Consider the following 16,952-nt stretch of genomic DNA (forward strand, 5'->3'; position numbering starts at 1 on the left):
TGGGGAAGATGACTAGTGCCATGAATACTGCATTGGGGACCGGTGCGGAGATGAATATGTATGGTTTGAAGAGTGGCAATGAGATGAAAGTTTGTACTCAGAAGGACAGTGCCAGAACCCGGAGTGGTGCCGAGAAGAACCCCTCAGCACCGGAAAAGAGTGTCTATTGATCCGACGCCTGCTCCAGCTGTCTGAAGGGGGTTACAGTCAAGCTGCCACTCTAGCACCGCAGAGTCACAGAAAGCACGCAGAGAGCCCTGAGGGGCAGATGAATGCCCCTTATAATTGCTCCCATTGCTGGGCAGATTAGGGCCAGGTGACTCCACTTTTCCTGCCTTTTGTTTTCCCACATTTTTCTAGCATAGAATAGTGACAGGGAGGCTGACAGCAACCTCAGAGGGAAAATCAAATGGTGTGGACACAAAAACACTGATGCCCCTTTCCCAACAGGCACATAATGGCTAGCTTCCGCTGTGAGGGCTGGCAGGAAGTGGAGGCCTTGTCCCTCCAAAGGGACTGTATCATCTTGATGAGGCCCTCACAGCCTCGAAGGTATTTAGTGTGAAGGATGGATCCATCATCAAAGGTTCACCTCTTGGAGAGTCCAAGAGGATGGGACTCTGAGCATGGGGAGGGCACGGCAGATCAGTGCTGAGAGTACAGGAGCCTTCAGGGATCACCAACATTTGAGGTGCAGAGGGAGCTGGTAGTGCCAAGCATGCTAACGCTGAGGACTTGGCCACTTTGGAAGGTTGCAATGGGGATTAAGAATAGCACCAGGTGGGCTCTGCAGGGGAGCAACAGTGCTGAGAGGGTCCGTTTTTTGGTCCCAGTCCCAGATCCGAAGGAGGTGTGTTCCACACTGAAGCACTCTGTGCCAGATCTTGTGTCTGAGACTAGATCGGATTCCATGAGAAGCATCTTCAAGTGAAAGCCCCATCCTCTCTCGTACATAGTTTGAAGGCCTTGCAGATCTTGCATTTGTCAATCTGGGGGCCTTCCCCCAGGCATTGGAAACACATTTGTAGGCATAGATTTAAGGCAAGATGTGCAGGATTTGAAGCCCTGAGACTTTGGCATGCCGCAAATCCCAAAGGGAACAGGGATGGGAAGTAGAAACTCTCCTTCATCTCCAGCTGCTAACTCTCATGCTATCTTAACACCTACTAATTTAACTATTTACACAACAAAGATCTGGAAGTGCTAGGCAGTAGAGGCACTTGCAAAAGAAGAGAGACACAAGTTCCAACAGCCTTCACTGGCTGTAAGAAGAAACTGAGGGGCTTTTGGGTCGGTAGGGTCATATATAGGGCGTCACATTCATGCCATTCCACAGCAGACCTAACGGGTAGCAGCTAGGGTAAAGCTTCCTGGCAGCCATGCATGTGGCACGCTGCACGTCAATTAGAATGTATATGAGCAAGCACTTAAAGAAAATGTTGTATAACTGAAGAACAGAATATGTTGGTGTTTTTTTAATAGAAGTCTCTAGAGAGAGACCCACTAATGGGTTATGTAAATAAATATTGCCTGGGATTGCAGTGATTTGTATAGTAATTTGTTTAAAATTGCTAGAACTTTCACTCATATCTTAAGTAGTAATATACATCTTTTATAGGTAAAATATTGCAGAACCATAAAATGTTGAGCTATTAAATAGAAATGAAATATTTGTTGTAAAGAAATACAGTTAGATGAGGATTTTATAATAGATTACCTACTCTTTCCTGTTTTCCTATGCTATTCTTAATTGAAGTGGCTGTATAGTATCTCTCACTATAAAAAACTATTTCAAATAATATTTTTTTCTATTTTTATTTGTTGTAACTAGGCAGGAGATGTCTGTCATTGTCAGCATTTTACACTGATACACCTATACTTATGTGCATGATAGTTGCATTCTTCACATGCCACTTTTATGTTAACACATCATTCATTCTACAACTTCAGGAATTTAGCCATTCATCTCATTTACCCATGTTTCATTTGTATCACACACGTTTAAACACACACAGTGCTTGTCTCTGCAAGCAGACCTAAGATATGTTTGTAGGTTTTTAAAGGCCTGTTGCACATTGGACAGGATGGGACCACCTTGCTATTAAGTTTTGGGGGAGGGAGGGTTACTCCAGAAAATCCTGTTACCTGGGGATCTTTTACAGAGTTTTGGGACTATGATTTTTGCTTCCTTTGTTTTAGATATAAATATTCTGAAAGGCAATATTTTTAGGGAGAGTCTAGATTCTTAGTATTTCTCATATTGGCTTATTTAGCGTACACAGGAAACTGAACATATCCATTATCTTATGGTTTGTGTTATATCCTCGTACCTCTTCCTTTTAAAGTCTCAGGTATAGAAAACAGTTATTTACACTTCATTTGCCTAGATGTTTGACACCATTTTGTACATCTGAATTTTATTTGTCATGTTTTTCCAAGATTTAAATTTTATCTGCATCATGATTAAATATAATTTATATCATTGAGAGGTCTGAATGTTTGACAGGAAAGCGAGCAGCTATAAATAAATTGAGGTCCAAAGGTTTGCACTCTCAGGGTATGTCTACACTACCCCGCTAGTTCGAACTAGCGGGGTAATGTATGCATACCGCACTTGCTAATGAAGCCCGGGATTTGAATTTCCCGGGCTTCATTAGCATAAGCGGGGAGCCGCCATTTTTAAATCCCCGCTGCTTCGAACCCCGTGTAGCGCGGCTACACGGGGCTCGAACTAGGTAGTTCGGACTAGGGTCCTATTCCGAACTACCGTTACTCCTCGTGAAACGAGGAGTACCGGTAGTTCGGAATAGGCACCCTAGTCCGAACTACCTAGTTCGAGCCCCGTGTAGCCGCGCTACACGGGGTTCGAAGCAGCGGGGATTTAAAAATGGCGGCTCCCCGCTTATGCTAATGAAGCCCGGGAAATTCAAATCCCGGGCTTCATTAGCAAGTGCGGTATGCATACATTACCCTCCTAGTTCGAACTAGGAGGGTAGTGTAGACATACCCTCAGTTATCCTCAATTAAAGGAGATTTAGAAGTCATGAAGAGAAAACAACAAATACATCAGAAAGTAATCTAAGAGTGAAATTATGTTTTGAAGAAGCTGAAGACACACAAACTACCATCTAATGAGAAATCCTGGAAATTGCATAGAAAATAAGCAAAAAAAATTGCTTTTTAATACACCAAGTTGTAAATGAATGTATTGATGGTAGGGATAACCCACAGAAAAGTCTTGTATACCAGTATACAAGGGCTCCTGTATACCAGCCCTTAGACCTCATCTCCATCATAGTAACTTGGAGGAGAATTGCCCTGCTTCAGGCACATGGCTTTGTAATACATCTCAGGAAGATCCATATGTCACAGCTTCCCTCACCTTATGAAATTTGGCGTATGAATATGAACATGCATAATTTGAAGAGCCTCTGGTCAAACTGAATAATGTGACATTATTTTTAAGTTATGGTCTTCTGAATGTGCATATTCTATTTCTGTGCATTTATCATTCTTGTATGTATAGTTAGAAATATGAAGTGTGAATCTATTTATAAATCTAGTTGTGATAATGAGGGCCATTGGTGATACTCTGGAAGCATAATGATGTGTATATTAAAGATTTTAAATTGCAGTTAATTGACCTGTTGAGTAGTCGATGGAATTTCCATCAACTATTCGAACTTCCTCATTCCTCCTTTGAAATGTACAAGAGCTCCAATGGGGCTCTTGTACATTTCAAAGGAAGAATGTGGAACTCCGCGTGCACCCCGGGGCCAGTGGAAAGTCCTGCTGACTCCGGGCCGCACGCGGGAGTGCCTGCTTTGAAATGTACAAGAGTCCCCAGTGGGGGCTCTTGTACATTTCAAAGCCACAGCTTTGAAATGTAGCTCAAGGTCAGCAGGGGACTCAGAGTCCCTCTCTGACCCCGGGCTCTATGCTGGGCTACATGCACATGCGCTCCCCAGCTGACCCTGGGTACCGTGCGGCATTTCCTCAGAACTCGGGGTCAGCTGGGGACTCCCCAGCTGATCCCGATTCTGGTGAAATGCCCCAGCTGACCCCGGGTTCTGGGGAAATACCATTCAGAACCTGGGGTCAGCTAAGGAGTTCAAAGGGCAGTGCCCTGGAGCCTAGGGTCAGCTGGGGACTGCTCAGCTGACCCCAGGTTCTGAGTGGTATTTCCCCAGAACCCAGGGTCAGCCGGGGCATTTCACCAGAATCGGGATCAGCTGGGGAGTCCCCAGCTGACTCTGGCTCCAGGGCACTGTCCCTTTGAACGCCGCTTCCATGTTTCAAAGGGTCAGCGCCGCACAGCTGAGCCGGGGATCAGCTATGTGGCGGCTTTTCTTTTGAAACTCCGCCTTGGGGTTTGAAAGCGGCCGTGCCGCACAGCTGATCCCCACCTCAGCTGTGCAGTCCTTTCGCTTTGAAGTACTCCTTCTCCCCCTTTGCTGCCTCTGTCTGATAGAGGCAGCAAGGGCGGTGGGGAATCGACCAGTCGACTGACTATCGGATAATCATTTGCTTATCGGATAGTCGACTAGTCCTTAACATCCTTAGTGTGTATAGTCTTGTTTCTCCTGTAAGCCTGGATTGTATTTAGGCCTGCCAGTACATATGGCCAGGGCACCTGATGCTGGAACCCATTTTGGCTCTTATACTTTTCCACTCACAGTGAGAAAAGTTCGAACTGAATACAAAGAATTCTTACCTTGGGCAAAGGGGATATAAAGGTGGGAGACCAAACAATAGGGCAGTTCCCAGATGCCAGGAGATCCCCCACTTACCTGCCAGAATCCAGGAGGTGCCCCTTTTGAAAGTTGTGTTCCTAAATGAGGTCAAGTCTCTATAGCTGAGCCCTCCCAGAGCTGAGCTGATTCAACATCTGTGTTGCTGTGCTAGGGGACTGTGACCCCAACTTTGTGCCTTGGCTGGGGGAGACCAGAGCTTCTGGCCCAACAGGACAGGGTGGTAGGATGCCCCAGAGGGCAAGTAGGCAGGCTCAGTGGTAAGATCAGAACACTGAGTGACAGCCCCAAGAGGATCTTAGTGATCTAACCAATCACACCACAATCCCTTCTGAGAGAATTGTTCACCTAGATGTAAAAATAATATCCAAAAGAGAGAGGTTTCTTGGCATAGCAAAGGTTCATTGAGACCCAAATGTTGATCTCTGTGGTGTCAAGGAACCAGGTTCACACGTCGGTCTTAACCTGCATCTTCCAGTCTTATGCACAAAGCCCTATTCCAAGGGCAAGCTTGTATGTAAGAGAACTTCTTTCCTGTAAGAGATACTTAGAAGAATGAAGATATTCTCTAGATTGACCCATACCCTCAGCCCATATGATATTAATTTATGAATCTTTCCTTCACAGTCCAGACACAAAAATCTTGATGATAGATGTCAGACTTTCAAGGTGGATAGCTCATTGGGGATGTCATAATATACTGGCAGTATGCTTGAGGTCACTGAGGCTTCAGAGCATCACATCTCTAAAGATGAGAGTGCTAAGGGCAGCCATTGGGACTTTCAGAGTATGTCTCTACAGGGATGAAAGCCCTGTAGCTTGGCCACAGCTAGTCTGGATCCACTGATTTGGGCTTGGGTTGAGAAGCCAAAAATCACTCCACCTTCACAGGGTCCCAGATTTCAGGCTGCAGCCTGAGCCTGAATGTCTGCAGCAGTTTTTCAGTCCTGGAGGCAAAGCCACACAGATGCAAATCACTCATCCAAGCCCAGCTGAGAGTTTTTTATCCATGTGTAGACATTCTCAGAATCGCATGCAGGAACAGGTTCAGGGTCAGACAATACAGTGACGTTAGTACACCCTAATCTGGCAAGGGGCAAAGAATCAAAACTAGGGATGTTAAAATATGTTTAATTAAGTAATCTGAGCCTAGTAGATTAGTATTGAGTGCAAATACCAAAATAAAATATAATACTCCCCCAAAGTCATAAATACTTTCCTAACCTCCCATAGACTCTAAATTACTAAGTCACTTCTGAAAATAGGACTCTAGGTTCTTAAGTCACTTGATGTTATTGAACATTTTACCCAATACTGCTATGGGAGTTGACTCAGTAGCCATCGCAGATTTTGGCATTGTCTCTCAGGTGCTAAAAAACATAAGAAATTATATTTGTGCTTTTCTTCAAACTGCTATGTTTAACAGGCAGAACTGTAAATAGCTTTTACTACTTAGATATGAGGATCTAAATGTAATAAACTTTTTAGGATGATTCATTTTAGATGTTTGTGTTATTTCAGCAGTACATAAGGTAACCTGAGGATTAGGTGAAGCATTACTGAGATTGCTTTATCACCTGAAGAAGTACACATTGTTAATTCATGCTGTCACTATTCCTGTTGAATCTGGCTTTTATTCTTAAAGCACTGCAAGTGCTTTTGTAAAATTAATTTACTTTGCCAAGTTGAATTTAGTTTATATTATACATGCCTAAATTTAAAACGAAAAGTTGTGCATTTGTGATTGGAAAGCCAGAGGTTTTTATACAGGATACTTATGGTGCATCAACAGGTACTTCTATCTCTTGGTCATAGGTGTTTTGTATGCACAATTGCTTAAAAATATTTTAGTGAGAGTCCTAGGGTGCTACTGTTTACATTGGTAGTTTCCGAATCAGCAGATTTGACAGATCTCTAGCTCAATTTCCATTTCCTGATGTTTAGCCATGTCAAGACAACCCAAACTGTTTGTGCATTCCAGTAAGTCAGAATTCAAAACTATTTTTTTGTTATGACGTTACTAGAAATGAGAGTTGCCAAATTTACAGATAAAAGATGATGACACTGTTCTCTCTACGTGATTACTGTTCTATGGCTGCTAACTTTTTCAGCATTTATTTAGTTTCGGCTCTGGCATTTTTTATACTGTTTTTATATGTTAAACAATACATCTGTCTGTTAAAATTCATGAGGTAGAAACATATTTGCTTCCTATTAAGCATGTTTTTGATTCTTTGACTTAGATACTACATGGTTTCAAGTAGTTTGTCATGTTTTAGTTTTCTGAGTGAATAGTTTGTCTCATGCTATGGTCTCTTGTAGCAAAACACATTACTGCTGATGCGTCAGTAGGTTGTTTTATTAATTCAATAAGAGATTACATTTCTGACTGCAAAGGGTAAATAGTATCATAGGAGTCTAATTAATGGTACTCTATATTTTAGACTATCTCAAAGGTGGTGAAAATGTTAGAACCTGGAATATCTTATTTATCATTTTAAAATGACTGGCACGTGGGCTAACTTCACTACAAATAGAAATAGGTATAATTCTCTCACCACTTACAACAGCAGTGAATTTCACCCAAGCTTTCTAGATATTGAGCCTTATTCTGCAAGGTTCCAAGCTCCTTGTAGGAAGTTCTGAGCAGTTCCAAATTCCGCTGGAGTTAACATAACATTATTTGAGCCATTCTGAGCACCTTTCAGGATTGATCCACTATGTGAAAAAAGTGATGCAAATGTAATTTTTAATGGCATATAGTAGTTTTGAGCCTTTTGATTGTATGTATTACAAAAGCAGGAAAAGCAATTCTCCTCTACACCAATGAAATCTCTATAGATTTGACTATTTGATTATTATCTGTTTCACTGAAATTAAGAACCAATATGTCTTGGGTTGGAAACATCAGAGCCTGAAATTATGAACAGAAGTTATTCTGTTAAGGTAGCAATTACTAAATACCAAAAAGAATTTGATTAATGGGTTATATCTCTACAGCTTATGAAGAAAAATGTTCTTTTTGATGTGCTTTTTCTTTCTGGAAAAAAACCACATATCCCTCTACAAATTCTCTTGCTTCTCCAAAGAAGGCAGCTGTTGTACTTCACATGCATTCACCTTAAAATTAACCAAACTTAGTATCTCAGTAGTTAACATTGTTTCCATAAATGGTGCTTATTTCTGATGATAGTATTTCTAGGCATTTTAAAACTTACACTTAAAACTACAATTAAAAAAGTCTTACTTGGAATATTTAGGTATGTAGTATCCTGTGCATACAGTTGGACATTTGCTATTTGGTCTAAATTCTCTTAAGAGTTTTCCTTTGAGCATTGTGTATTGGTTATTATGAATTGGTATTGATGACTGAATTATTAGCTGTAACCATAGTTACATGCTCCTGTCTTGTTTACCAGATCTTTCCTGACAGTCACATATACTCAGCATCAGCCAGCACGCATGGTACCTCAAGTATCTGTTTCATAGAAATGTATGTTTCAGTGGTTGTTTTTAATTGGATTGGGATAAATATTTATTACAACCCACGCATAAATATACTCAAATTAAGTAGTATCAAACATAATTTAAACCTCATCAAACAGATGAAATGGGGAACCAGGGGAGTAAGCCTCCCTGAAACCAAGAAGAAAAGGGGGAGGTAGAGTTTTGGTTCCAAAACTGTTTTCAGTGGGGAAAAAATGTAGTTCTATGTATTTTGCCAGGCGGTGCTTGAATTAAAGTGTTTTGTTTCAGATTTTGGTGCATATTAGTGGAAAAAAAGTGTTGTCAAGCATTCTCTATCGCAGGGGTTCTCAAATTGGGGATCGTGTCAGCCTCCACCCTAAAACCCTGCTTTATTTCCAGCATTTAAAATAGAATTAAATGAAAAACAAAAAGTGCTTTTAATGTATAAGTGTGTGTCGGGGGGGGAAGGGGGGGGTCACATCTCAGAGATTTGTTTTGTGAAAGAGGTCACCAACACAAAAGTTTGAGAAACGTTGATCTATGAGTATTAAAAAAAATTAAGTTTGCACGTGTACTTCCATATCTTTCATTTGGTGAGATATTTTCCATGTTTAAAGATGAGGTGTAAACAACAAAAAAGCTGTGAGCATAATCCATAAAATGTGGACTTTCTTTTGCTATTTAAATACAAAAGCAAAAAAATCTAAATTGTCCAAAATTAAAAATATATTTATAGTCAGTAACTTGAGTAGATTTTCACTCAGGAAGCAAAATATAATTTTAATGAGGTTCTACATTCAAGTACATCATATCAACTAAGAAAGATATCTTTTAAGAACTATATAGTCCTCACATTATTTTATTAAACTACTGATCAGTAAATGTTTATGAAAATCTTTGAACATATGCATTAAGACATAGGTGCAAAGTATTATTTATAATCTTCATGTAGCTTCATGAAATAACATACCATACACTGAAATTCTGTCAAAAGGAGAGAATTTACAAAAAATATGCCAAGAACATGAACTCTTAGAACTGTATTATACATTAAAGATAAAAATTAGTATCTCTCACGTTAGTTGTGTTTTATATATGGAAATATATCTATCACACATTTTCTTTTTTTATATTTATCTGTAGGTGTCTTCAAAGAATGTGGAATCTTTTGCATCCATGCTGAGGCGTTCTCCTTTGGTTCAGATGGGGCCTGCCAAAGACAAAATTGTCCTTGGTCAAATTTTCCACACTGTAGAAGATGATCTTTATATAGACTTCGGTGGCAAATTTCACTGTGTGTGCAAACGACCAGAAGTAGATGGAGAGTAAGTAATACTATGTGATTAATGAATAAAATGTACAGGAAAACCTGAATACCAAGGTAGTCAGAAATCTTTCTTGGAATGATCTCAGATAGGGTCTCTTTGTAATTTATAGATTTTAAACTGCTGAACTATAGATTTCAGGTGGAAAACTAATCCAAATCACAAAAAGATTTGATTTTGCTCTGAAGTCACTACGTTAAGAACAGATTCCCTTACTCTGTCAATCATTGGCACACAAATGTTACAAACTCTTAAACTCTGGAGGGGAATTTCTTTTGTTAAATGTGTGATTTATAACCTCAACATTAACTGGAGAGCCAAAGTAATTTATTTGAATGTTTTCTATCTGTCTTTTAGTTTGGCTATTTAAATAGTCAGAATTTTATCTGTGTATTTTGAAATGCTCATTGGTCACAAATAAATAATGAACAATTGGACTGAGACAAATTGTGCTGTAGCAGATGACATAAATGGATAAATAAGCTCCAGTTTATATTCATTGCCTCTTTCCAGATTACTGCACCACTAAAACATTTGTATAAGCTTTTCTGATGAGTAAAATATCTGCATAAAAAGAAATAGGGAATTAAAATCATGTGTTTCTGTAGAAAATAAGTTTTACTTTTTTGAAGAGAAAGATATTTCTGCAGTTATGATTACAAAGATAGCAGTACAAATGTGAACTGAATATAAACAGATTTCATTGTTTTCTTCCTCACTCTTCCTCTGCAGCTGATCTGGAGGTTGCCCAGTAGCATTGGTAGCAGTGTGAAAGTAACAGCTCAATTTCATTTTTCCTGTTCTGAAACTTGTGGCATTTGATGAGACTGTTAGCTTTATCATGCATCAGCAGGATTCCTGTGAGCAGCAATGAGAACAGGAACTGGAAGTATTCATAAGGAAGCAGGTCCCCTAAAACAGACACCGGTGAGAAGCAGAGTAGTGCAGATAAACTCTCTGGCAGCATATAGGAGGCTCTGAGGAGTCAAAAAAAGACAAAATTCCTTTTCCCTTCCAGCAGCTAGAGGAGGGTGGGGCTTCAGATTTATCATTTACCTGCTGCAAGAGGCTGATCATTAAGGATGGAGCCTCAGAAACATCTAGATCAGGCCTGGGCAAAATACGGCCTGTGGGCCAGATCTGGCCCACCAAGCCACTGGATCCAGACTACAGAGTCAGTGAGGAATCCCAGGCAGGCTCCTCTGCTTGCCCCACAGACCCGCACACCACTCAGAAACACGGCTGCAGTCACTTTCTGTTTGAGTCTGGATGGGTGGTCGGTGGGAGAAAGATTCAGATGCTGCTCCCGTCCCCAGCACAATCCCATTGGCGGTTTCTGGACAGACGCTGGCCAATGGGAGCTGCCTGTTTGAATAACAAGCAGCCACAAAGCACAAACCTCCTGCACACTCACTCAAACACATGGCCAAGCAGGCAGAAATATTTTAAGCTCTGCAAGCCTTCAGCTCTGCAGGCAAGCAGACTGATAAGTCTCCTGGCGAGAACCTGCCTCTGGTTCCTCAGCCTCTCCCTTCTCCAACCCTCTGCCCCCCACTTCTGCCCTGCTACTCCACCTGCACCTAATAGAGTTGCTAGATATCCGGTTTTGAATCGAACAGTCTAGTATTTGAGCTTTCTGTTTGGGAAACACATTGAGAAAATATAAATGTCCGGTATTTTCTAAATAAGATGTAATGTAGATTGTGATGTAATGTCAAGTGTGTCCAGTATTTTTGTTGAAACCATCTGGCAACCCTACCACCTATGCCCCCTCCCAGATCTGGCACCCCAATCTCCTGCCTGAGATCACAATCCCCTCCTACCCTAGGTCACATCCCAAAACCCTGCACCCCAGTTCCTTGCCCTAGCTTACAACTGCCTCCTTCGCTCACACTGCCTCCCAGACTCCAGTCTCTCTCCTGCACCCCAATCCCTTACCCCAAGCTCCCTTCTGTACCCAACCTCCATCCCAATCCCCACACCTCCTCCATTTATACCATAGAAGAGTGAGGCCCTGGACCACTTTCCAAAATCTTGGGAGTGGGCCCCTCATCAAAAATGATTGCCCACTCCTGATCTAGAGACCGCATCCCTCATAGGGATACCATTTCTTGCATTATTTGCAGCTGCTGGGGAACTCAATTTCTCATAAGGGTCATGTTCTTGACCCTTGCTGATGGGAGCCCCTCCCCGCCTTCTCTTTCATACCTGAATCTGGCTTGCAGGTTTACTCTTCTGTCCAACAGTTGTCTTCTCAATAACTGTTGGATTTATCAACATGGTACAGTTGCAAAACCAACGTTTATTAAAAATGTGTATTTTTGGTGGAAACTTGAGTGTATTCACTTTCATTATTTTGTTCACTTTCACTCTTTAGTTTTTGTGCATTAGCACAGTGTCATTGTATTTGGGTTCACAAGGGTGTGGTACATTTAAATTCACCCCCAATTTAAAACCCCCCAAAAAAAGGTCTGAAATTATTTGTATTAGGTTGGGTGAAATCCCTCATTACCATACTTTAAATAATGGTCTTAAACTATCTTGATAATAAAAGCCAACTCTAGAGTATTTTGATTTCCAAAAGTTTAATTTGACATAACAGGTTTGTGCATAAGCCTGTATTGTAATTTTGTAATCAAACAGCTTTTGTGTATTCATGATTTTGCTTCCTAATGTTTTCTAAAATAATGGCATAGTGATTTCTGTAGCGTTGCCTCTCTGACAACAGACGTGTTTGACAGGACTGTGATTTTCAAAGCAGATATGATTGACAGCTATAAGGTGGATAGCACGTGCCATGAATAATATTTGTACTTTTTTGACACAGACATGAAATAAACAAGGTAATTTCTCAGTTCAGGCTATAAATAGGCTAAATATAGAGGGGGCTTAATTCTGTGATGTGGTGAGCATCTCCAACAAAAGATCTCCAGTTCAGTGTGCTCAGCACTCTCAGGATCAGGTCTATAGACTCGACCTATATTATGTATTCAAAGCATTTACATTTAAAATGTGGAATAGAGAGAAAAGTCCACGAGGAGTAACGGTAGTTCGGAATAGGAAGCCTAATCTGAACTACCTAGTTCGTGCCGCGTGTAGCCGCGGGCACGGAGTCCGAACTAGCGGACATTTAAAAATGGCGGCGCCCGGCAATATGCAAATGAAGCCCGGGAAATTCAAATCCTGGGCTTCATTTGCAACTCCGGTTGCCTACATTAACCACCGTAGTTCGAACTAGGGTGGTAGTGTAGACATACCCATAGAGCTTAAGATAGGAAAATTTAAAAATCAGTGATTAATGTAGATAATATGATGAGAGTGATCAGTAATCATAGCAATCATAAGAGGTCTTAATGTCTTGTGTTAACAAGTAACACAACATAGCACAAGAAAGAGAAGAAATGTATCTTAAAGGAATTTGTCCCTGAGACCAATAAGCAGACAAGGGTTGAGGTTGCATGGACCCATCTGTAGTGTTGCTTTTCCCCATCTTTCTTTTAAGATTTACATTTTGTACTTGCTTTGTGGTGGGCGGATTGGGCTTGGGCTGATGAGCTGGAGATATAGAGCTCACTGCCAACAAAATACTTAACCATCCATGGATACCCCTGGTTGTTTTAAAATTAGCGTATAAGCTGACAAATCAATTGTTAAGAAATGGACAAGGGAGTCGTGTTTGGTATCTGACTGCTTTTGTTTTAGTTTCAACAATTACATTATGAGATATCTTCTTTCTATACCACACAGTTGAAATAGTCCAAAATTTGGAACATTGGTGCGCGCGCACAAGGGACTTGTGGATCAAAAGCTAATCTGGAAACTAGTATCTTGGCTAGATGCTTCAGCATTTAAGTAGTCCTAAGTATGTTTTGAAGTTATCTCATGAAGAGGAATAAGTGGGAAGGTCATGCCTCTGCTTCTCTGATTAGTTCAGTCTGCTTGCTGACTGAATATAGCAGTGCATTGAGGTTACAAAATGAAGGTTGCATTCTCAGAATACAACCTTCTCATGTTTAATAAGAACCTAGTATAAATAATGTGTGGAGACTTTGCTTTGGATGTTCCTGTGACCTTTACCTGAGACAAAGACTGACTTCCAGTTTGGAAGCAAATTAATACAAAATTTTTACACAAAAATCCTTTTCTTGGCAGAAGATGCTAGCATGGTTCTTGCCTAGAAAGTGACAGGGTAAGCATATCCTCCTTTTACATATTTAGCCTCATATATGATCTGTGTGTGGTTTTAGAGTAGTGGTTCTTAACCTGCTGCCTGCAGGGTGCTTGCATCCCAATCTGCACAGAGCTATGGCCAGTCTGACATCCTCAGGTCCCTACAGGTAATATTTGATGCAGTCCAAAATGGTAACTAGGTTAAGAGCCACTGCTAGAGCCAGACCTTCTCTCAGTGGTGAGCACAGTATTTGACTGTACTTTCTATTAGCACCGTAGAGTCAATCTTGCTGAAGAGTGGACTGATATTTTGAAATGTTTACAGCGTTCTGTTTGTGGATCTTTATTATTGGTAGAGCAAGAGCCAGAAAGGAGACATCTTGACTTTCAGATAGCTAACTATAGAGGGCTAAACTAACAATTTAGAAAAAACATCAGATTTAATCTGCAGTTACTGAAACAGACATGGGACAAGACAGGTATTCTTACAAGTCACTTTTCAGGGTGGAATCATACATTTATACTTATTCCAGCGTGCCTTGTATTGGAGATCTCGCTTCTTAATTTGTTCTTCTCTTTGTAGGAATGTTAAACTCTCCAAAAGTGGTATCAATAAGAAAAAAGTGGTAGAAAAAGTACCTTTTACCCCCAAATAATCCTGTTTCGAGCAATGCTTCATCGATACCTTTGATTTATTGCTCTAAAACAGAAGTCCTCAAATTTCTTTGTGCTGTGATCTCCTTCTAACAATGAACATTTTCACAAGATACCAGGAATCGGGAATGAAGTCTGAGCCCACTGCAAAGTCCCGGTCAGGAGGCCACAGTTGAAGTCCGAGCCCTGCCACTGTGGGTAGGGGAGCCAGAGACAAACTCAGGGACTTCAGCCCTAGGGAAGAGAAGGGAAGGATGTAACCTGAGCCTCCCCTCACTCTCTGATAAACCTGAAGCTTGCTGCCCAGGACTGATGCTCTTGGGCTTCGTCCCCAGGCAGTGGGGCTCAGCCTTCAGCTTCAGTCCTGGGCCCCAGCAAGTGTAACACCCATCATGGAACTGCATTAAAATAGGGTTACGATTCACTTTGAGGTCCCTACTCACAGTTTGTGCATCACTGCTCTAGAACAATCATCTAGAATTAGTTTACAGTCTTCTAGAACATAATAAAACCTACCTTTCATTATCCAGCACAGTCTTTGAGATACCGGGTGATTTTTGGTTTTTCAAAACAAACAAAATTCTTGTGGATCTGTCTTGTGGAGCCTGTATCTATTAATCAGCGTCTAAAAATCCTGATTCTCCTAATTCTTTTGGAGGAGGCAAATTCCATCCAGTATAAAATCATTATCCTGGGCAAAGGAAGATAAATATTTTATTTAATGAAATGTTTATTAATTACATATTTTCCCTTCCTTTTTTATGGGCACAATACTTCATTTTTTAAGTAACTGAAAAGCAGTTACCTTGTAGTCCCCCAACATGTCTGATACTTTGGTTTGTTGGAAGTAATGAAAAATAAAAAATAAGTGGTTTCAGTTTGATCCAAAACATTTTGATTGAAACAAAATGTTTCATTTTGATTTTGAGCTCTTCAAAGGATTTTAATTTTTTAAATAAAATTGAAGGAAATTCTTAAGTAAAAGTAGTTTTGAATCAAAATATCAAAATGTTTTGTTAAAAAATATCACAATTTTTATTTTCTTTTGATTTTTTTAATTCATCAACTGAAATAATTCCCCACAAATTTGCAAAATGTTTTGGCCGATCCAAATTCACATCTTTCCCCCCAAAATGTTTTGGCCGAAAAGCTTTGCCTTGTTTTGCCACATCCTTTTTCATCGTTACATAAGTTAATTTTCACCCTTGAGTTGAAACCACTTCTGGTTAAAAGAAATCCTTGAAACAGTGCTGATAAAAGTTTTAATGGGGAAGTGAAGGCTAGAAAGTACTTTTCTTGCAATTCATTGTCTATTTCTTGTTCTGCAAAATATTACTTAATGAATTTGTAAAGTCTGGTGTTAGTGTGATATGTCATTCATTATTGATGTTTGCCTGCATTGGGATCAGAATATGTCATATCTGGAGTATAGTCAGTTTACTGTGGGGCAAATAAGTTGCTGCTGTAAAGTCAGTGGGTTTAAAGAAACACTTTTGTCCACTAACTGTGTAACTCACACCCCTTCTGGATGTGGTGTACTTTCCCATCTAGTGGCACTGAGACCACTTACAGAGAGAATAATTAATCTGATCTATTGCCTTAGTTAACAGCTAGCTGGTTTTTAGCTCATGCAATAGAGGCTCATGTACTAGGCTCCAGGGTTCTCAGGTTCGGTTCTGGCATTATAATAGTAGGTTGCACGTAGAATTTATTTGATGTTAGAGATATTACTGTCATTCTTGCAGTACAGGAAAATATGAATACGGGCATTACTAAATACAAGACGTTTTATTTTATATACTGCAGTTGTTATAGATACAATTTTTTTAGCATTCGTTATTTAATATTATATAAATTCCCTGTAAAAAGTGCAGGTCCTGTAAAATGATTTGTAATCCATACAAGGTGAAAAGGTTCTATGAAAAAATAGGATTGTGCTAGATTGTGGAGAGTTTATAGCTGAAAGTTGGGGGTTTTTTTGGAAGGGAGGGTAGAAACGGAACAAAGCCTTCAAAAATAGCTTCTATTTTCAATAGATCTCCCCAAAAGGTAATAGTGTAAACTATGTCAGAAAGATTCTGTTATAACCTGCTTCTATCATTACTGGGCAGGATTCTTAAGAACTGTTAAGTATATGAAGGAGTGTGCTGACTTGTTTGTTTTGTTTTGTTTTTTTTTCTTTTCAAGGTCTGTATCTATGTCATTAATGACCATTCCCAGTAAAAGCACAGTGGATTTTGTCAGTTTTCTGAAATGTGAGATTGAAGGACTCCAAATTGATGAGTAAAGGATAAAACTCCCCCTATCCAAACCACTCTGAGGTTGCTCCATTTTCAAAGGCTGTTGTTACTCACCAGCAACTTTATCAGGCTACAGAATTTAAAAGGCACTTAAGTTTGCATGTGCAGCTGTTGCAGGGATTTCCAATACTTCCTGTGGCAATTTACTTAACACCTTTTAGTGTGTGCCAAATTTAGTGGGAGACTAGGGGAGAAAGAAGGAAAGAAATCAGATGATGTCAGTTGCAATTCAGAGCATGACAGTTTCATGACCTTCATAAAACATTAAGTAATGTTACTTTGTA

The 16,952-nt window shown here is 40.1% G+C and overlaps 1 protein-coding gene across 1 annotated transcript in view; it reads left to right on the forward strand.

The window, feature by feature from the left end:
• Positions 1–16,952, forward strand: part of MRPS28 (mitochondrial ribosomal protein S28) — a 133,176-nt gene that overhangs the window by 26,941 nt on the left and 89,283 nt on the right. The window contains exon 2 of the mRNA XM_089776216.1: positions 9,363–9,544. Within this exon, the coding sequence (XP_089632342.1) occupies positions 9,363–9,544 (182 nt within the window). The remainder of the gene's footprint in view (positions 1–9,362; positions 9,545–16,952) is intronic.

This window comes from Pelodiscus sinensis, chromosome 2 (assembly GCF_052426305.1).
Source record: "Pelodiscus sinensis isolate ZL-2025 chromosome 2, ASM5242630v1, whole genome shotgun sequence".
Classification (NCBI taxonomy): Eukaryota; Metazoa; Chordata; order Testudines; family Trionychidae; genus Pelodiscus; species Pelodiscus sinensis.